The 22,310-nt window shown below is 44.5% G+C and overlaps 3 protein-coding genes across 3 annotated transcripts; 1 reads left to right on the forward strand and 2 right to left on the reverse strand.

Moving 5' to 3' along the window:
• The first annotated feature begins 522 nt into the window (after positions 1-522).
• On the forward strand, positions 523-2,491 carry LOC124704749. Its single transcript, XM_047237009.1, has 4 exons — positions 523-801; positions 1,191-1,438; positions 1,526-1,706; positions 2,145-2,491. The coding sequence occupies exons 1-4, from the start codon at positions 523-525 to the stop codon at positions 2,265-2,267; spliced, it is 831 nt and encodes a 276-aa protein (XP_047092965.1). The 3' UTR covers positions 2,268-2,491.
• Positions 2,492-3,210: 719 nt separating this feature from the next.
• On the reverse strand, positions 3,211-4,980 carry LOC124704750. The gene is made up of 5 exons (XM_047237010.1): positions 4,699-4,980; positions 4,353-4,586; positions 3,506-4,210; positions 3,315-3,405; positions 3,211-3,233 (listed from the first exon to the last, which is right to left on the reverse strand). Exons 1-5 carry the CDS (start codon positions 4,978-4,980, stop codon positions 3,211-3,213), a joined length of 1,335 nt encoding a protein of 444 aa, XP_047092966.1.
• A 5,613-nt stretch (positions 4,981-10,593) lies between these two features.
• Positions 10,594-18,766, reverse strand: LOC124701103 (hydroxymethylglutaryl-CoA synthase-like). The gene is made up of 18 exons (XM_047233150.1): positions 18,726-18,766; positions 18,526-18,609; positions 17,018-17,124; positions 16,583-16,715; positions 16,196-16,339; positions 15,932-16,090; positions 15,750-15,823; positions 15,594-15,669; positions 15,311-15,366; positions 15,135-15,222; positions 14,906-15,046; positions 14,663-14,812; positions 14,345-14,509; positions 13,512-13,523; positions 12,942-13,179; positions 11,258-12,112; positions 10,969-11,059; positions 10,594-10,851 (listed from the first exon to the last, which is right to left on the reverse strand). Exons 2-16 carry the CDS (start codon positions 18,598-18,600, stop codon positions 11,268-11,270), a joined length of 2,463 nt encoding a protein of 820 aa, XP_047089106.1. The 5' UTR covers positions 18,601-18,609; positions 18,726-18,766; the 3' UTR covers positions 10,594-10,851; positions 10,969-11,059; positions 11,258-11,267.
• Positions 18,767-22,310: the final 3,544 nt, after the last annotated feature.

Raw genomic sequence — 22,310 nt, forward strand, 5'->3', positions numbered from 1 at the left:
AAAGCCAAGAACTGGAAAAGAACTCGTGTCTACATATTACATAGGACAAGGTGATCGTGGCAACAAACAGATGCGACCTTAGACTTTCCATAGTGCGACAAAGGTAATATGATGCATTATTGCATTTCATGTATACAAAAACTAATATGTCACTATAATGAATGATGAAGTTATAGTGGTACTATCATATATAGTTACCATAGCACATAGAACTAAAAAAATGATGCCAAATAGATCTTATACATAATTTTATATTGAGATTTTAAAACCAATAAACATAATAAAACTAGTACTACATAACAACATGTAATATACAGATGATTGTCACACACTGATATTATACACTAACATCACACTTATAATACCATCACAGGTGCCACTATCACCAGCCTAATCATCCGTTTCCCTAAAAGGGTGCTTCCAAAGATGTAAGGTCAGAAGTGATTCCAACAGTTTCAGACTTTCAGTACGATGTTCTTGAGCTGTTCGGCACCCAAATCCGTCTGGGGCCGGACCGGCCCGATGAATCTAACAGGGTCCCAACCGGCCCGGGTCCAGCCCGGCCGCGTCAACTACCGGATGCCACCAGCGGCGCCGAGCCGGAGGAAGCGACCACCCATGGAGCAGCCCGCGGCGGCAGGAGACGGCGCTCGCCAGAAGAAATCCTCCGCGGCCAAGAAGGCGAAGAAGGGCGGCGCCACCGGTAACGGCACCGCCAGCGGCAGCGGCGGGGCATGGCCGGCGATAAAGCCAAAGAAGGATCTCCAGGTCAATCGCCTCAAGGGCACGCAGCTCCTCACCGTAAGCCAATTCCCCTTCGGAAATTTCGTTTTTTTACCCTTTAGCTGGGGATTTTATCGCTTGTTTTGCATCCAGTAGCTCGATCTGCTACTGCTAGGAGGGGATTACCATCATCTGGGACGGACGCTGCAGTTGAGCATCTAGTCCAGGAGGGAATTAGCCTGTCTGTATCAATTAGCCATGCCACTTCTGCAGCAATGATACCTAAGTAGTACATGATCTGATAAGGCTCCTGCCTCCACTAAAAAAAATAGAGATAAAAATCCTGCAAGGGAGCCGCTTCTTGGAGGAGAGGTTCTTCTGTAGTTTAATCATAATGAACCAAGTGTGAAGTAGTCTGATATGGTAGTATGCTGGATTTACCTGACAACTTGCCACACTTGACATAGGTCCCTGATTTCCTCACCTCCGCTGAGGCGAAGTCTTTCATCGACATCGCTGAAACAATGGGCTTCACACACCAGGGCAGTCTCGGGCCACTCAAGGGGGAAGCCTTCAGAGATAATGACCGGATATCTGTCACGGATCCCTTGCTCGCTCAAACCCTCTGGGAAACAGGGATAAACAGAATATTCACGGACATCAATATCGCTGGCAAAGTGGCAACCAGCTTGAATCCAAACATCAGACTTTACAGGTATAGGCTGCTAAAACTTGGAACAGAGATTGGATGTGTTATGTCACGCTGTTGCACAGGTGCAGTTACTGTTGTTGTTGCTTGTAGGTACGTTGAAGGGCAGCGCTTTGGTAGGCATATCGATGAGAGCGTCAACCTTGGGGATGGTTCCAGGACACAGTATACATTGCTAATATACCTTTCTGGCAAGGGGAGCGCGAAAGATTCGCAAGCTCTTGTTGGAGGGGAGACTGTCTTCTATGATCACCGGGGGGGAATTGTTGCTGAGGTACCTTCTGATTCCAAAATCCATCTGTTTGAGATAAATGTTTGCCACATTACTCTGTCAACCATTTCCCCTGTTCTGGAAAACCAGTGCTTGTAGTAATGATATACAGTAGGACTTGCTCAGCTTGTGGTTAAGATTGAAACTAAGGTCTGCACCTATAAACTCTGATTAGCTCTAGCTATAGGGGTCAGAACCGAGGAATTATGTCTGGGAGAAGAGAATGTCAGATGCACATATTCATTGCATTATGATGAGTCTTGCGAACTCCAATTAGTTTATGAAAACCGAGAAGATCTTGTACATGGTTTAGAGTCCTGAGATATTCAATTGTTATATCAAACAATGAAATGATCCTTTTTGTGCTTACAGTAATTATAACTGTTAGCAGTGTCCTGCCAAGCTGGTACTACGTATTAATCTCGGGTTGCCTGCATGTAGGTTGCCCCAGTGCAAGGAATGGCTCTACTCCACCTACATGGTGCCAGGTGCATGCTGCATGAAGCTCGGGTCGTGAAGAAGAATGTCAAGTACGTGCTTCGTTCAGATGTTGTATTTGCTTAGCTGAAGAAGCAATTCAACCTGGTTTCAGACCAAGTTTGTGATATGTGAATCTTGTGATATGTCTGAGGATAGGAGTCCCAAAGTGGAACTTGAAATTGTGGGAAATGCCCACCTAGCATAAAAAATGTACGCTATCTTTGCACCATTGTGGAAGGGTGTTGTAACTGTTGCAATGTTGGGAATGCTGACTGACGGGAAGTTCCATTCTATTGTCTATCATTGCACCATGTGCTGTTACGCATAAGCAAAAGCTGTATCCCAACTCTAATCTCAAGCATCTACATGCAGCTATCGTTATTGCATGTATTAAGTACTGACACATGTTAGTAGCTTGAGCTGATTGGGCAAAATCAGATTCCCTTTTGTCCCCATCTCTAAGAATTCAAGTGCTAACTACAAAATCTATAGTGAGCTTGCAAATGATAAGCACCAAAGTAACCATAAAAGGAGCAGAGAAGTGAGCCGGTGACTATCAAAAATATGCCATGTCGAAAATCGAAGATATGTCATTTCATTATGGTTTCATATCGAATCAAAGATATGCCATATCGACATGAAACAAGTCAAACATGAATGAGAGAAATAGCATGCATCACAAACAAGCGCGAACAATGATTCCTAACCGGTAAGGCTCACAGCTCCGCTAGAGAGAAAAAAAACATCTTGGACACATTACCTAACACTTGTTAGGTTTCCAAGAAATCGTCACCATGACTCAGTTGTTCATAAATTGTAAATTTCCGCCTAATGGTGATGATAAAAGCTAGTGAATAGCAAAAAGTTCAGCACTCGCACAGTTGAATCGGAATCTCATATCAATTCAGAAAGGAATAAGCATAGGTCATATCAATTCAGAAAGGAACAAGCATAAGCCAGACTTGTGAAAATAACAACTTGAACTAACCATTCACCGTACCGGTGATTTATCAACTATCCTCACAGATCAAATCACCAGCCCAGTTTCACCTTCAATAGCAAAAGCCAAGTCTGATCACTGATCTTATTGTGAACACACTCGAACCACTTGTTTCCTTGCAAACTACAGACTTGTCACCGCAGGTGGTTCCTCCAGGCTGCCAATGAAAACGTCAGTGAGCGCCGTCTTGGAGGTAAGCATGGCTCGCAGGAGGGCAATAGCCTGCAAGACAACAATATCAATCAAAAATAAAAATAAAAGCCTGAACTATTAATATTTGTTGTGAGCAAATAAATTTTCAAATGCTAGATAGATTAGTTACCTCTGGTTTCTGGACGGTGACGTCCATCTCCACCACATTGGCTTTGTCCCTCATGTACCAGTGCTTCGCCACAGACATGGCAGAAGCCTGATGCACGAGCAGATCGTCACCTACGACGTACTTGCGGTCTTCGACAAGGTCATGGTAGCAGCTCTTGCATATGAAGGACCGGCAATACGTGTAGGGTGCCAGACTCATGTAGGGCTCTTCTGGTCGCAGTTCCACAGCTGCTCCTCTCTGAAGAGAGCAACTATTGCTGAACGGGCCAAGGGACGGATTCAACAACATCTCTATGGATATGAATCTGGTGATCGACCCAGGTCCCATGAATCCAGCTGCATCGAGAGCGGCGGCGCTGGTGTACAGGTTGCCGAAGCTGCAGCCGAGAAGACAAGCGGCAGCTCCGGCACTCTGTGTATCCGTGTTCTTGATCACACAGCTCAATGGGTAAGTCAAGAAACCAATGAGTAGATCCACGAACTCACGCTTGCATTCAGCATACATGATCTTCTTCTCCCGCCTGTCGTAGAAGAGCTTGACCGTGCATTCCGGTAAAGAACCAGAACAAGATTCTGTACAGGATCGTTGCAGAACTTTCTGACGGGTTCTTCGAATTACAGAGACATGACCATCAGTACCGTTGGGTAGAAACACGTCAGTGAATATGGTATCTGACGAAAGAGAAGCCTTCAGAATGGATACAACCTGAAACTCATGATAAATTCAAATTAGTACTGTAGATAACAAGCTTTGTCTTTTTTATATAGGTAAAGCAAACCACCCGGTAAAGCAAGTGACTCCTCTAATAGCTATATTCATGTAGTACTAATCATTCAAATCGTCTAACCTCCGGCCAGCCGACGCACACTTCTACCTCCTCAAAACCATAGAAAATGTTATGAGACAGCGACTGCATTGTGCTTGTGGATGCCGGCCTGATCGTCCAGTCATCGCTGATCACAAACCTTTCCTTACATCTCACAAACGTCCCAGACCCAGAGATCGATGTGTTGTAGACATGCACGAGTCTAGCCATGATTTCCCAACACCTGCAAGATCTACCGTCTACATATAGGCTCGGCTGCTTCTTGATAAACGCATCGTAGTGTCGGCAGACCCCGTCCCTGAGATAGTAGAGTAAGATTTAATTGATTAAAGCAAGAAAGAATCCATGGTGACGAAAAACAGCGAACTAGATCATGTATAGTGGCATACCAATGCTCATGTGTGGCCGGGGGCGTGAGAAGCATATCATGGCAAGCCTCAACCTTCAGCAGCTTACTGCCCCTGAGTCGGCCGACGCTGTCTGTGAGGTTGGAGAGGCAGCCTGGCGATGATGTAGCGCAGAACTGGAGGGCGGAGAGCGGCAGCGTGAGGAAGCTGAGGAGGACGTCGACGAAGTCGGAGCCAGCGTCCGCGAATAGCACGCGGTTGCGCGACCTGTTCACGGCGAGGGTGATCTTCATAGAATCCATAGATGCAGTGAACGGCCTGGTGCTGGGTCAGATCAAAGTCTAGGAGACGATGGAGTGCCCGCTATTAGTAATGGAGTGTGTAAGTAACGGAAGCAATCGTGCATCGGGAATGTGAATTGTGAAGACGCCTCGGGAAATTGGAGAAGTAAATGGTGGTCGCAGAATCCGAAGAGGGCCAAGGTCCCCCGACGGCTCAAATTCTTTCCAAATCGGCCGTTGCCTATGAGCAATTCCAATAGTATAGCCAACTGTTAGCTATAACAAGATGTCATATCATTTGTAGTTATCATATAGCTAACATGTACAATAGTTGGCTATAAGAATGTAGTACTTTACTAATATACGGCCCACATTTCACTCTCACAAGGTGCCTAGGAGCACGTGCAAGAGCTGGCTATTGCATAGTAGCCCACCTCCCTTCTCTCTCATCTTCTCTCTCCTTCAACTCATCTAAAATATATTATTTAATGTCTTATAGTCAACTCTATTGTACTTGCTCTAACCAAAAAAGAAGCAGAAGTGCAAAGGAAAAGGAAAAAAACGGAGTCTCTTTTAATCTGAGAATCGGAGATTTCTGAAGCCACAGGCCAAAGTTGGCAATTTTCGGGTATTCTGTGATAGAGATGAGCGCTATCTATTCAATTTATAAGATTAGAGAGTATATTTTGTGGGAGTGGTGTTTTGGAACATGTGTTTATAAAACAATTAATATTTGATATGTTGAAAAAGTATTTCAAGTTATGAGATTAGAGTTCTCAAGATGATATATATTTAAAAAATCACGTAGAAAACCAAAAATATTCACAGGTTCAAAAAATAGTCATGGCTCGGAAACAAATGTGCATGTGTTAAAAAAAATCACAAGTTCAATGGAATGTTCATGGGTTTATAAATAAAATGTTCACAGTTTTAAAATAAATTCATGGATTCAAAAAATATTCACAAGTACAAAACATGTGTTGCTTGTTCGAAAATATATTTCACAGGTTCAAAAATGTATCTATGTATGGTTTATGTACAGAGACTGAGAGACATGGTGCACATGGGCACCAATGATCTCGTTTTTTAAAAAAAAATAAAAAATCATATTTTTGAGTTTAAAAAAAATCTGAAAACAAATCCGCACATAGTCAATGATGTATCCCACAAACGTGCAAAGAAATAATTTCACAGCTAAAAAGTTGTCCTGTCCTGACAAGATCACCTCACCGTTATGATCTCGAAGCACCATTACTCGAGAAGGCACCATCTATATTCAGCTTGGGCTCTCCATTCGCAGGTGCCATCCATCTCTTCCTCACCTTCTGTCCACCATCGGTTTGTGGTTTTGCTTTCTTAAACCCTTGCCCACAAGCAAACTGTTCGCATTAACAATCATCTTGTCTTTGGCAACGTCTACAACAGGAGACTGTTTGATTATCATGAGTGAGTTGCGGTAGCTCAGAGCATCTCTAACAGAGCCCGTAAATCCCGGCGGAACTGAATTTTTCCGGCGGATTTACGGGTTCGGGCCGAAAGTGGCGCAGAACAGCACCCGAATCGGTGGGCCGGCCCGTATCGAGAGTTCGGGGGCCCGAGAAACTGGACCGTCGACCCGTATATATATAGGCCACGGAGGGGAGTTGCGTTCCAAAACCCTATTCCATCCGCCGCCAAAGCCCCCTTCGCCGCGCGCACGGTTGGAATTCCGGCGAGCAATCGCGGAGCCACCGCCGCCGCTTCTCCTCTCTTTCCACCACCACCGCGACCGCATGGCCGGGGCGAACAGCAGAGGCAGGGGACGCGGGCGGATTGGCGGGAGCAACTCTCCCCCCCCCCCCCGTCCCCGTCTTCGAGTCGGAGGCCGAGCGGCGCAAATGGAACCGCAGCGAAGGCGCTCGAAAGTGGAGCGCGCAGCGCTGGACCAACTGGGGTCTGACGCCGCCGGGGAAGCTCGCGCGCTATGCAAATAGCGGCGAGGGGTCGTCCTTGGCCGCCTCCGACAGCAGCGACGAGGAGGAGGAGGAGGAGGAGGAGGAGGTGCCTCCGGTGCGCACCCTCCAGCTGCAGTCCGGGGACTTCGTCCTCAACGACGAGGAGGAGGCGACGGCGGTGCAGCAGGTGTCCGTCATCTCCGCCGCCGAAAGGCGCGCGCGCTTCCGCCGCGAGGAAGTGGAAGCCGTCCGTGCCGTGCGGGAGTACGAGGCCGCGCAGAAGGAGGCGGCCGTCCGCCGCGTGAAGCAGGAGGTCGTCGACCTCGACTCCGAGTAGGCCGCCGCCGGCGTAGTCTGCCGCGGCGCGTATAGTAGCTTGCCGCCGGCGAAACTAGTTATTTTTGGAGGTTGTCGCCGACGACCACCTCAAATGCAATATATCTATCAATCGTAGCAACCCGAACTATGCTTAAATATGTTTGAATTTCAGTTCTACTGCTTGTTTGCGATGATCACTTTGCCAGCAATTTTTGAAATCGACGTTTTTCGGTTCCGAATACGGGTGTTGTTCTGCTCCACGCTAAAAATCGCTCGCTTTTGGTTTTTCGGGAGACTGAACTCAGTTTTTTCGGTTGGGAAAAATAAGGCCTCTGCTAGAGATGCTCTCACAAGGAAACGGTGAGAGCCCTCGATCTGCGGGCATGGCTTCTCGTGTGTCATCTCGTTATGGGCATTGCCATGTCCACCCAAAAGTCATCAAGGTAGGCGTTCATTGGCTATCTGGGATATAATTTTTGAAAACGGTGGTTTGTATTAATCGGTAGTAGAGTTCTGATTACATTCTACCAAAGTCAGCTCCAACACGCAGGAAGGTGCTGAACCTTGTAACACACCACCAGTACAACTCACACGACTAAACCTGGCCAGTTCATGAGCCGGCCTACTATCTTCTCTTGCCACTTTTCTGAAGGTGAAGTCAGGTAGCAGAGTAACCAACCGATGAATGTCCGCTAGCACACTCGACGTATGGGAGCGATCCCTAACATCAGAGTTTGCCTTTTTTATTAGAGCATCACAGTCGCTCTCAATAATTAGGCTACTATCCACCAGTTTAACAGCTTGCTTGATCCCTTCTAAACAAGCCAACGCTTCTGCATTTTCCGCGTTATCACAATCAGGAAGAATTCCCCAGGCGGACCATTTGATCTGTCCAAGGTGGTTACGAGCTAGAGCACCCCACGAGGCGAAGTTTGATTCTTTAATGAAACTAGCATCCACGCTTAGGCAATGCCAGCCCGTGTCTGGTGGCTTCCATCTTGATTTCATTTCATTCTTCTTTGGTTCCTCATGTATCTCCTTCATTTCAAGCATTGGACTTTTTCCTTTCCTATCTTCAGGCAGCTTTTCCTCTCTAATATTTGACAGCACCTGCCAGTAGTTGCTTAAGAAATCAGTCGACTGGTTTATTCCCACCTTCCCATCTCCAAAGATGCAGTTGTTTCTTAGGTGCCAGGCCCTCCACCAGACCAGCATCAGCTTTGCGCGCATATCTGAGCTTGAAGCATTCAGAATGTTCAGAGTCCACTCCTTCCCACTATTTCTCAGTTTTTCTTCAGGTGGTAGCTTCCAGATTTTTCTCATGCTTTCTCTTAAGGCGGCAGCTTTGGTGCAGGTCATAGTGGCATGGTATCCATCTTCTTCTTCTCTTCCGCAGATGGTGCAAGTTGGATCAGTTGTCATATTACGCGAGCACCGGTTTTTTGTACCGCTAGTGCTTCCGTGGCTAGTCTCCAAGTAAAGATCTTCACCTTTTGTGGTACATTTGTTTTCCATATCACATCCTAGATCGGACGGTCTCCATTAGGATTGTCGCTTTGCTGGCCTGAGCAGAAATTCTCGGAGTTCTGAAGAAGGGCGAGTCTGTATGCACTCCGAACACTGAAGTTGCCTGATTTTTCAAAGTGCCAGGCTATATAGTCTTCTTCAGCTGAGTGAGGTAAACGAATTCGCAAAATTTCCTCGGCATCATAGTTTGGGAACATTGACCTGACTAGGTCTTCCTTCCATGTCATTGAGCTGTTGTCTATTAGGTCCGAAACCCAACGGTATCTGCCACCACCAATCTTTGTTGAGGGTTTTAAGTTTCCTCTCGGGACTCAATTATCACGCCAAATCCGGATTTTTGATCCAGATTGGACACGCCATATCACTCCTCTTTTCAAGAGCTCGAGTCCATGACAAATGCCCTGCCAACCTGGGGAAGAGTTCTGGATAAAAACAGTGTGAGTGAGTTCAGCATTAGGAAAATATGAGGGAAGGCTAGCAGTCTCCAGGCCTGCCTGGCTAGGAGGGCTTGATTGAACAACCTGTAGTCCCTAAAGCCCAGACCTCCAAAATATTTAGGAGCAATAATTTTCTCCCATGACTTCCAATGGATTTTTCGTCTGTCTAACTCATCGCCCCACCAAAAGTTTCTTGTTATTTGAGCAAATTCCTCGCACAAGCCAGCCGAGAACTTAAAAACACTCATAGCATAGGCAGAAATCGCTTGCACGACGGATTTTATAAGTGTTCCCTTTGCCCCTGAAGACATATACTTTTCGCACCAATCATTCATATACTTGTGTAGGGTCTCCTTTGTTGACTCGAATTGGCCATTTTTCATTTTTCCTTCGGGAATGGGAAGCAAGGTATTTTTCCTCAAACTCAGCCTTCTCAATATGTAGGATTGATAGTGTAGCATCTCCATCCTCTTCGCTGACTTTGTTACCGAGGAGAATGGAACATTTTGATGGGCTGAGTAGCTGGCCAGTACACTTCTCATAAGTGTGTAGAATCCCCTTCACTATACTGGCTTGTTCTATGTTTGCCTCGAAGAATAAAAGGCTATCGTCCGCGAACAGAAGGTGCGAGATGCCCGGAGCTCTGCGGCAAATTTTCAATTCTTTCAATCTATTTGCACTGATTTCATGATCAATGAGGGATGAAAGGCCTTCAGCTATCTGGGATATAATGGATGAGATGAAGGAGCCGCTTTGGCCCCGTTGGTTTCAGCAAGGGGCCTTCGACAGCAGATCGCAGACTTCAGCCATGGCACACCACAGATTGCATGCATGAGTGCATCGAAGGAAGATGTGGAAGGTATCCTCGTCCTCACCGCCACAGATCAGGTATAAGCTTGAGGTGGCCATGCCTCTCCTCGCTAAGTTCAGTTGTATTGAAATTGTATTCCTACATATTTTCCAAGAAGGTTGTAGGCTCTTTTAGCACTGAACATGCCACGTTTGTCTGGATGCCAAGCAATGAAGTCATCTTCATTCTGATGTGATGTCTGAATTTTAAGATCTCCGTAATTTCGTCCTGACAGAAGAATTGCCACAGGCGCTGCTTGTTCCAGGTGCCATCCTGTAGTAGGTCTGAAACGCACCTATACCTGCATCTTCCTTGGGCTGGTCGCAGGTGATTATTAGTATCCCCATCGCTAAGAAGGCAGTGCTAACTGCAAAATCTATAGTGAGCTTGCAAATGTTCAGCACCAAAGTAACCAAAAAATGAGCAGAGAAGTGAGCCAGTGACTGTCAACGCATTCACAAGACAGACATAGTAACCGTTGTTTACCACACACAAACTTTATGCACCGAAACATGAATCGCAATCAAGCCCACAGCTGCAGTGCACAACAATCCAAATCTGCAACATGTTGTGTCTTGCACAAAATGTTTGAATCTGGTAGTCATAGCTCGCTACAACAGTTCAAAATGGCAGACTACTGGAATCTGTTAGCCATAGCCAACACTAAAGTTCAAGATGGCAGACTTAATGAGAATATAACCGCTATTTCCCCCTGGGGCAACAGCACACAACATTTACATTTCTCTCCCTGATGTCTAGAGGAACCATGACCATAGAAGTTTCCCCTGGTTTTCTTCTCGGACAAAGCAGGACCAAAGTGAAAAATCTGCAGAATAAAATGCTCTCAGATAACTCAATGCAACAGTCATAACTTCTAAGTAAACCAGTTAACATTTATTCATAGCAGAAGCATTTACGATTATGGAAACAATCTAATGCTCACCTTGATATCGCGTATACTAGTAGCATCATCTTCATGTGCAAAGTTAACCATGCATCCAGATAGTATGTCCAGGCATTGCCGATCACAAGTACTGCACAAATATGACAAGGACAAATTTAGACAACAGAAGTAATGATTCAGATTTCAAATGCGCCAGAAACGTTCTTTGCTAAGCACTTTGGGAAACTGTACAGCAAACCAACTGTTCAAAATTAACTAGTGTTACAGGATCACAAGCTGTAGAGCAAATGCAGACCCAGTTACATTTACACAACAGATTCTAGTTTACCTTTTCTACATCAGGAGGAATTGACCAGTTTTGGATGTCCAGTTTTCTTGTCGATCTCCACTCTTAGGCCTATATCTGCAATCTCTGGAGTTAAGATTGGTTCTTGCATCTGAAGTTCAGAGACCTCCTTCTGGTTTTCCTCATTTCCTTCAAGCAAGTTCTTCACAGCTAGAAGGCCCCACTCCCTCAAGTATGCATTTCCTTCATCAATGACGCACTGCTGCAATAGTAACATAATCCCATCTAGCTGCCTAACCTCATCCTGCACCTGTTTCCTTCCATGCAAGCAATTGGCAATGATAGCGACTATATCTCTCCTGTAACCGTTGTATGGGCAGACTTTTGCACTTGCAAGGGCTGGTTGTTGATCTCCTTGTTCCTTTGCCATCGCTTTTCTGATTGTACTTGGGAGCTCAAGATCACGTAGGTACTTTAGAAGTTGTTTTACAAGACCAGTTCGCAACAGTGAGTCAACAGGAGCTTCACTCTGTGATGAAGTAGGTTCCCAGGCACATATGTCCTTCAAGAGCAGCAATGAATATCCAAGGACATCGACTCCAGGGCAACCAGTCGGAAGAGAGGAGCTACCTCGGCAAGTAAAATCCACAGTCTCAGCAGCATACTTCTGTACATTCAGGACGTGAAGTGCAAAACTGTTCGAGACAATAACTTCTTCAGGTCGTTCAGTCAAACATTTTGACAACGTACCCAGAAGAAATGCATGCTTAGCAGTAAACCCGTTTCCAGATTCACCACCATCAGTTGAACCTAAGGCTGCAAACAAGGTTTCAAACATCTCCTCTTCAACACAGATTTTGACGAGAAGCCACTCCAACCATTCTTCCTTGTGCCCCACTGCAATTGGTAATTAAGGTTAGGACCATACACAAGCAAACCATGGAAGGAATGGGAGAACCAAATGAAATCAACCAGCGAACAAAGTGCGACCTTTGACTGCAGCCTAGTTATAATAAGTAAACAAATAAGGTAACCATAACATCCGTATGTCAATGTTTAAGTAAAACTGTCTTCCAATGGTCATATATGGTTCTCTGGTACATATGCCACAGGCAAGTTTAGACTATGCACTTCAAGACATGAGCCATGCAGCAACGTGAGGGAACACATTGTGACAGTTCGAACTATCAAGCAACTGATGAATACTTTAGCAACATATCAAACATATGATACCACATTGTTTGTTACCAAGAAGTAGGAGCAGGTTGTGCAATCGTGCTAGCATGCTTTAAAAAGTTGAACCAAACAAACAGGTGCTATGAACTAAAGTTCTCCAGAAAAAGTATTCCCTGAATAATCACAATCAACCGGTAAATGCACTACCACCCCTGAATATTACTTGTTCCTTAGCAATGAAACATAAGCATTCAACATCTGATATATCCAATTCAACAAAACGCATGCTCATAGTTGCTCACTTATTTTACACTTGGCCAAATACTTCCATTGCTGAAATAATCTACAATGTGCACAGCCTACTTGTATTGAACTAATCCACAACATGGCAACCGTAACACAGATTCATAAGAATAAGCAACCCGTAATATTATATTTTAAAAACTAGAAGTTGCAGCTACGAACCAAATTGCATATCTAGGTATCTAGCAGCAGATATGTTTGAATGTGCAAAATAATAAACCGATAATAATAGCGATGCTGTACTCACCTCGTGAGGCGGTAGTGACGAGTTGGACGAGTATCGGGAGCCCCAGGTCCTGATGGCAGAGCTCCCGGAGCCTCGCGCGGCCGGCCGCGCCGGAGCAGCAGGTGTCGAGCACCATGCAGAGCGGGTCCACGACCCCCGCGTCGCGGACCCCGGCGAGCTCCCGCAGCGCCCCCGGGAAGAGCGCGTCCCAGACGGCCTCGCGGTTCTGGTCCCCGCCGAGCGCGGCGTTGCCGAGCGCCTGGAGCGCGGCGCGCGCGACGTCGGGGGCGAGGGAGGGGAGGGCGAGCACGGAGGAGGCGACCGCGGCGGGGCCCGAGAGGAGCACGAAGGTGCGCTGGTTGTTGGAGTCGCCCGCGAGGAGGTTGCGGACGAGGCGGAGGCGTAAGAGGAGGAGCGGCGCCGGGGAGGCGGGCAGGAGGCAGAGGGTGTCGCTGAGGGCGTCGGAGAGCGCGGCCCGGCCTTCTTGGGTCTTGGCGGCCTCCACGAGCGCGGTCAGGGTCTCCTCGTCCTCGACCTCCATGATGGGGGCCGGCGGGAGGGAGGAGGAAGCGGCGGCGGCGGCGGCGGCGCTGGGGTGGAGGACTTTGCGAGGATGGAGGCAGCAGAGCAGAGGGCGGCGGTGTGGTTCGGGTGAAGATGGTCTGGTCGAGCCGGTTGGCTTTACATACAGGTCGGTTTGTGGAGGCAGCGGTGTAGTTCGGGTGAAGCTTCTAGTAGTGGCTGTAAAATATTTTTGAGCAACAAACTTCAGATCATGTAGATGTTGATATTTTCTGCGTACTAATTCGAGCAAGAAATTTTAGAGCATCTAGAAATGTGTGAAATATCATCAAATCATGTAGATGTTGATTTTTTTTTTTTTTTTGCGAACACACGAACGTGGCATTGCATTAGAAGAAAAAATGGCGGGCTACAGAGAGTCCGGCACCAGCACGGTGCTGTTACATGCCACGATCAAGAGGGAGGGCAGCCCTCTAGTTTACATGGCAGTTGATATAATTTTTCCCTGTATAAAACTTGGTCATATTTTACAAAATTTGACTTAGAGAGAACTCATATATGCACTAATGTTCTTACAAAGACGATGAATGATGTGGCCTGACTGTCATTCAGATGATATTCAAACAATGGGTGAACAAACAGGATCAATCACGTAATTGCACCTTAAACCCAACAAGGTGTGAATGTTTCACTAAAGAACCAAAGATTCTCACTGACAAAGCATTACAACAATCACGCACGCAGCTCCAACTTTACAAACTTACAATTCAGACAGAAATTAACCTAAGCAGGCCCCCCAGATTTTTTCTTCCCCTTCCCTGCCAGATAACCTAAAAGCATTCGCGGTTTGCACGCTTATTGCAGCCAGGCACGGTTGATTAGTGGCCGTTGGATATCGGCGCGGCGGCACCTTTCACAGCATAGAACCTTCGGTACATGGAGTCGACATGGGTGAGATAGTAGGTCCCTGTGACGAGCAAGGATGTGTCCTGGCTGGTGACGAAATCCTTCGCGCCATAGCGGTGCTCGCCCAGCTTCAGCGCCTCGACAAACTGCTTTGGTGGGACCTGTGTGGAAGATATATATGGTGAGACAGAGCCAAGTTTGTTGCAATGAGTGAGGTCAATTAGTCAATGCACCAGGAGAGATGGTATAACAGCCCTGGCAATTAAACCACAATGACCTCTGATGATAAACGGAGAACTTCATGAAAGACTTACGATATGCCTAGACTGCAATTTGTTGGAAATATCCATTATGCTTGCAATGTTCGATAGGCTGAATGGATGCTGGCCTTCATTAATTTTGAGGGAGAACATTGTCGACGTCATGCCGCTGCCGTAAGAAAACATGACAATCCTCTGGCCCGCCTGAACATTTCAAAAGAGGAAACGAAAACAGGAGAGGTTAATTTAGTTCGATGTTGATCAGAACCGAAGAAAAGGCCGGAGCGTGATTTATACCAGAGTATCATGTTTGTTATGGAGAACTGATGCAAAAGCAGCATAGAGTGATGCTGTGTACATATTCCCGAGTTCTTTTGGGATCAATGTTGTTGGTTGAACCTTGGTACCATACAGGTTCTTTGCAACTTGCTGGCAAACCTGCATATATAAGGTATCACAAATTAACTTACAAGCATTAGTTATTGCACACAGGAATTTTTTGAGTAATTTCGACTCTTATTTCTACCTTCTCAAGGTCCCGACTCTGATAGCTTTCCTCAGATGATAGGCTCGAAAAGGGTTCCAATTTTTCTCTTGAGTCTTTGTCAACAATGCTATTTGACCAAACAGAAATTGTAGTTGGTAAGAAAGTACTAATAAACAATATAGAGACATAGAGTTCCTAATACAGTACTGACCAACCTGCAATTTCTCAAGAAGTCATTGTAGTATAAACGAGCAAAACTTTTCTGTACAAGCTGCACATAGCAAAAACATAGAAAAGATTGTAAATAATGGTACAGTACAAAACAGATGACCATACATGGTGTTTCTCAAGGGGAATGGCGTGATGCCCAAACAGTGGCCATAATAAGAGGAGCTCCATTTTGGGGACAAGTGCAGATGGTGAACTGCTTTCACAATATTGTCCGTGTAATTGATAATTCAACTGAGATGCCAAAGGGCACGCGGGGTTTTATTATACCTTGTTGTATGGAGAATGGAATACAAAAGAATCTGCATCTACAATTGAAAATTGCTTCCCCTCAATCTTCTCATATCTGAAAGATTCAAGGTATCAGTTCTGGTCAAATCAATGGTAACTTGATTAACCTGTGTAAGTGAGAGGATTACAATTTACCTTTTGCAGAAGGTTTTGTAGCAAGAATCCAGTGCCACGAGATAGCATGTCTGTGATAGCTTCCCATCGACCACCTGCATGTAATTTCTATCTTGTAAAAAGGGATGTTCATATTGGCAGACCACATAAATTCATTTCCATGTGTAGTTTGGCTGCATGAATTATCTTAAATTGTGATGTACCGGATATTCACTCGCAAGATCAGGCTTGTAGAAGTCATAAACATGTGCCATATGAGATCCTCTATATTTGCTTTCAAATGAAATAGGAGCATTTGGTCCAATCAACATTGCAATAGCAGCTGCACCGCCAGTAGGACGAGCTGGCCCTTCAGCATAAACCTGATAAGGTGTCAACATGGATCTAAGATGTCAGCAACAGGAATACTTGTTGTCATGGTCAAGTAATACAGTTTTGTGTTATGTTCACAAGATCAGATTACATACCGCGCTGTCTGTGCAAACAACGAGTCCATAACGCCCATCCCATGAGTTGCTCTCGACCCAATTAACACAGTTAAACAAAGCAGCTGTTCCACCATAGCACGCATTTGAGGAGTCAACTCCTTCAATATCAGTATTACCACATTCCTGCGTTTAGAGAATAGTGTTATGGGAAATACTTTACCAAAAGGAATTTTCTGCTTGTAAATACAAGTACTAGCCTTTCCCAAAAAAAAGTACTGGTGTTGAAGAAAACTTAAAATAATGCGTAAGAGTTTTGAAAATTGAAGTACATAACATATTATTTAGTTATGTACATAAGACGTGTTAGACAAAGTTACACCAAGAAATAAAAAACTTGTTAGCATGTACTTGCTGAATGAAACAAACCTCGAAAATTTGCATCAGCCATGTCTTTATAGACTTGCTCTTGTCTATAACAGTTTCACTGCCGACTTCCAAACGTCCAATGCACTTTGGATCGATCTTATAATTTTCCAGGAGGGACTTCACCACTGTCAAGCTGAGAGAAAGTCTTAATCAGTTAGATGATGTAAGCAGGAATAAAATGGTAAAGAATATATTGTCCAGACGTTAAAAACACAAAAATGTTCAACTGTTTGGACTTCAGAGGCAAATATAAGGCATCTCGAAGATTGTACAGTTACGTTCACAGCCAACCATATTGTAATTTTTTTTCTCTAACATCGCTAGTAGTTGGTAAATCGAGCAGTAGAGTCAAGTAGTATGAGCATAAGTCCTGAGGAAAACAGAGAAAAAAGATAGGAGAATAAGAGTATTTTGTACTTAGGAAGATAATCATACCTCATTGAAATGACATCCTCCACTTCAGTGCAAAAGGCCATGCTATCCTGCCCAAGCCCAATAGTGTACTTGCCTTTGCTCACGCCATCATGAGTTTCCAGTTCTTCCTACAACCAGCATCATGTGAATTTTAAAGCTAGTAGAAACCATTATTTTAGGAAAATTATAAAGAAAAAATGAAATAAAATGTTGACCTGTGAGTGAATGAAATCGATAAGAATGAAAGAGGTAGTAGAAGAGATGCAACAAAAAACTGTACATGCACAAAAACGCTGTTGGATAATGATTGGTTGTTGTATAGTGGCCTCTAAAGTCTTTATTTCGGTTTAAATGCAGTAGATTCTTTTATGATCTACAAAATATAATGAACAGAGAAGGATCAATACTACTAATGCTTTCATAGCACAAATTTTTAAGAGGGCCATATTACTTAAAGCTCAGGCACATGACTAACATCGACATGTCATCATTCACACTCATTTGTTAGGGACAAAACCTCGTCCACATCCCATGGCATCTCATTCCAACCGCCACCTAATATTATCACCATATATATGTAAGCCTTTTCGCAACAAGTTTTATACGACCACAAAATTCAGCAGATCTTCCAAGTGGACAGCGTCGATTTGGGAATCTGATGAACACGTGCGCACGAAACACCTGCTGGGTTCACAAGCCTATGACAGGAAAGAGATGCTTTGACAGCCATCGGCATCAGCTGCTTAATTGTCCACACAGCCTTAATTAAGCTTAAGCTTAAACAGGAGAGGAGGGCCCTACTCCTCCTACAAAGCTCATTCGGCCGGCATCTTCTCGGTGTATTTTTCTTTTGGAAGCGTGACAACATTCCTCAAGTAAGCAATGCCCACCAGCTTTCGCATTCTGGAAACACCCAGCAAAGTTTCTTTGCACTGGTACCAGCTGGAGTAACTCGTACAGCACGAATTAACTGTTTTACGCCAAATGTAACTGTTTTACGTTACTACCAATCTACATGATCCCCATGGCGTGCATTTCCTTCCCATCACTAGCTACACGGCTAGGATAGATGAATTAAGTTGACACGGACTTAATAGAATTAAGCTTGTACATTAATGGCTGCGATACTTGAATCTGACCAGACTAGAACAGGTCGAATGGTGACCTGTCTGAGGCTGAGCTCGAAGGTAGACGAGCTTTCAACAGATAACGGCTTCCTCTTTTTCTTAATCTGAAACTGACTCTGTCTCTCTACACACACACCCAACCCAAGGACTCAACGCCTGAACGCGCTCTCACGTGAACAACTGGCTCCTAGCAACAACAACGAGAACAAAAAAAAAAAAACTCCACCAACCACACACAAAGAGCGTGGTCTTGGATTTAAATTCTAGCATGTTTTAACGACTGAAACGGGCGAACGGACCGGGAATTCAGAGCCGATGCTCTGTTATTTTTTTTCCTATTTACGGGTAGGAAAATACGGTGATGTAATAAAATCATGGCTGAGAGTGTGTGTGGTGTGGTACCTGGCGCACGCAGTTGGGCGGGAAGTAGATGTCCATGGCGAGGATGCCCACGTCCTTGACCCTCTCCGCCGCCATCTCCGTCAGCTGTAACCCAACGAGACCATATGAGGAGGCAGGGAGGCGAGATTGCAGTTCCAAATCCTTGGCAAATCAGACCGTAGATTGGGAAGCAGAAGAAGAAGGGAGAGACGGAACCGTACCAGTGAGAGAAGACGAAGAAGAACGCGGATCGCCGAGGGAGATGCGGGATGGTAGCAGGCGAGGCGGGGCGAGGCGAGGTGGTGGACTCTGCCAGGCTCCGCGCCGTATATATACGCCGCTCGCCGCTTTTTCTTTTGGAAAAAGGATTTTCCTTCCTTGTCTTTCTCTTCTTCCCCTGGTAGGTGGTGGTGGTAATTACGGCCTCGGTAGTATCGACCGGCTGGGTCCGGGGAATCCCGATTCTCATCCTGCGGCTGGCGAGTGGCCCGTCCGGTCGTGTTGGAGTTCTCTGCGTGCGAGCCACGATCGTGGAGATCGGATCCCCCACGATACTGGAGATCAGACCTATTTTCTGTACACACGCACCACGCTCCGTTAATGCAGTCAAACTTGTAGAGATGTATACTATACTCGGCTTGACACGTCGTGGTGGCACGGGTGCTCACCTTTCTTTCGCACGCATGACATCGAGAGTACATTCGATTCGATGGTCAAGAGAGTTAGTGACACTTAACCCAGGTTTGGTGTCTCGTAAAAGTGTGGGATATCTATATCTCTTACTACGTATAAAGTAAAACCTCACTGGAAGATCATTTAAGTTGTCTATCTCAACATGCAAGCTATTCACATCATCCATTCTAGTATTAGCCATCCAATTATCCATGTCATCCTCCACTAACTTTCATTAATATGCTACATGCAAGATACATCATCTATTTTTTAAGTCATCTAATTATCCACATCATCAACTTTTAGACGCCAACTACATAACCATTTCTTTTTTTTTTTGAACAAGGAAAAGGTCCCGAAGGACCTAGGGCTTCATATTATCAGCAGTGAGGTACATTTTACAGATAAGGTCTAAAAGAACTGAGAAATTACAAACTGGCCCGTACAAATTACACTGAGGACCTCGAAAGAAAACGCAAATGCGATCAGGTCCAGCTCCTTCTTCAACGCGACGAATCTCACCGGAGTCAACCTCTGCGCAGTCGGGGACGAAACCACTTGGGACGCAGAGGTGGGAGCCAACTCCGCCGAAACTGGAGAGCCTCCGAGCTGGCAGAAGCGCCTTGCGGAGGTTGTTGCCGCCAAGTCAGTTTTTTTTAAGTTAGCCTCTTGAATATTTACGCATCCTGCATGTTCCTACAAATAATATCCTATTCCAATCAACTTATACCCTTTTGTTTTTTACAAAATAGAGTTATTCCCGCTGCAACGCGCAGGGTATCCTTCTAGTTTTCATTGAAAAGTGATGTTTAGCTCAGCGCACGTGGTGATGAGTACGTACATGTTTGCAAGGGTTCACATTTATATCGTCTTGATTATACCTCTGAGCGTAGCCCCGACTGAAAGAAGTTTCTCTGGACATAAACTGTTGGACAATTATTTGAGGTCAACTATGTTACAAGACGGGTTGTATGGCTTGGTTACATGTTGTATTGAAAAGGATATCTTAGATAACATTGATCTTGAAATTTCCTCAATGATTTTGAGTCTAGAAATGTCCGACGATTTTTTTTTGTGAATCATTGCATCATTATTGTGGATGGACTCATTGGAATTTGGTTTCTATTTGAGGTTGACCGAGGTGATAAAACTAGCAAGGAATACTACTTTTATATTTTGCTACTCTTTTGATCTTTCTATCATAATATGTCACTGCTTGGGTCTTTAACAGTTGTTTACAACATCTCGGACTAGGAATATGTAGTTAGATGTTAACTTTTAATATTTTGCAAGTAAAACCAGATACATATATACAAGGCTATATATTTCGATATGTGTATATACATATTAACTTCGATGTCATGTCGTCAACTTCGCCCTAGAGCCTCCAAAAATATAGAGCCGGCCCTGACAATGTCTACTAAGATTCTGAACTCGTGGAGCCTCAAGATTCGTCGATGGTTACCAGAAAATCTGTGGACATTCTTGTTCGTGTGGTGTGCGAGTGTGCATGTTTTCAGTACCAACCATAGCTCAGCATGTGCATGGGCCAGCAAAAGTCTACGGTTTCCGTATCACTTGTTACGATTCTTCGTCCACTTCACATCTACGGCCCTGCTGGCACAAGATTATCTAGACTAAATTAAATGTTAATAATGCACCAAACGTTTGGTGGCAGATAATGTTAATGGAAGAAATATGGATTCAAATCCCCGTTCTTGCTTTAAAATTCAGACATGCAGATCATACATGAATTACTTAACTGCCTCGCCCTAGGAGTTTGTGAGATGGAGATGGAGAAGTCACCGCACCATGGATGGCGGGCTAGCCAGGCTGGGTTCGAATCGCAGCTCAACCTTCATGTTATTAGAAGAAATACAGTTTCAAATCCCGTCCTTGTTTTAAAATTCAGACATGCATATCATATACAAGAATTAGTAAATGCCTCCCACTAGGTGGCAGATCAGCAACACCTTCCGTAAGATGATTTGATCTTAATTAGTTACATACTATTGATGAGGCACGGTCACGCGGTTGCCTCGAATACCGCTTCATGTTTCCGCACGTTGGAAACACATGATCTCTGGCCTTCATTTGTGTGGTTCGGTAGTGACAATGAACGTACCCTGTCTCAAGCTATTGTCATAGGAGTCAGCAATGTAGCTTTCATTTGTTGAACATAGACGTCGAAAATGGAAATACACGATATGGGTAATACGTTAATTGGATCGGATCCGACAAAGGAGAGTTGCATGTGTGTCATGCCTCTTGAGATTGTGTTGCTTCAAAATGACAGTAAAATATCTTCGGACTACGAATTACTCCCTCCATTCCCGACAATAATTATGCAACGGGGGGACTAGCTTTTTACTAGATGGACGACCCATCATCACTTTTTGATACTTTATTATAGATTTATATTTTTTTCTTCATAAGATAATAATCCACCATCTGATAAATGTTAGCTAGATCCGACAATGTTCCGCTTGCACCAGTGTCTCTCTTCTTCAGTGTGTTGCTTCGAAGAGGAAAATAAAGTATGGTATGACTTCAAAATGGTTTTTACTAGTTGGAGCATCTGTTAGCTTTTTATAAAAAAATTAGAATGTTGTCGTTATATGATGTTAAACCATTATTCGGGTATATGTTTGCCCGATCCGACAATGTTTCAGTAACACATGTGTCCCTCTTCTTAAAGGTGTTGCTTGGAACTTGGAAGATGAAAATAAAGTAGCGTATGTCTTCAAAATGGCTTTTACTAGTTGGAGCATAAGTTATTTTTTAGAGGATGAAATATTCATATTTTCTCCTAAAAAATCTGGAAAAATATACAACTACATATAGCTTGTTATTTTTTGTAGCATAAAATATAATGTGCTTTTAACAAGATTTTACATGTGCTTAGAAATCATATTTTAAACCAACCTTTTAGAATTTTAAATACCGGTTTTATTTTTTAGAATATACCAGACTACATGTAGCCCAACTCCAATTGTCTTCACAACCCTTAGACAAAAAGCCTCGTTGATTAGTAGGATTTTAGAAACACATAAATAAGAAAACGTGGGATTGAAATATCCTTCCCATTCCATTTAGGATAAAATTAAATGTGTGATTGATGAGATTTGTACTCC

Source organism: Lolium rigidum, chromosome 3 (assembly GCF_022539505.1).
Source record: "Lolium rigidum isolate FL_2022 chromosome 3, APGP_CSIRO_Lrig_0.1, whole genome shotgun sequence".
Classification (NCBI taxonomy): domain Eukaryota; kingdom Viridiplantae; phylum Streptophyta; class Magnoliopsida; order Poales; family Poaceae; genus Lolium; species Lolium rigidum.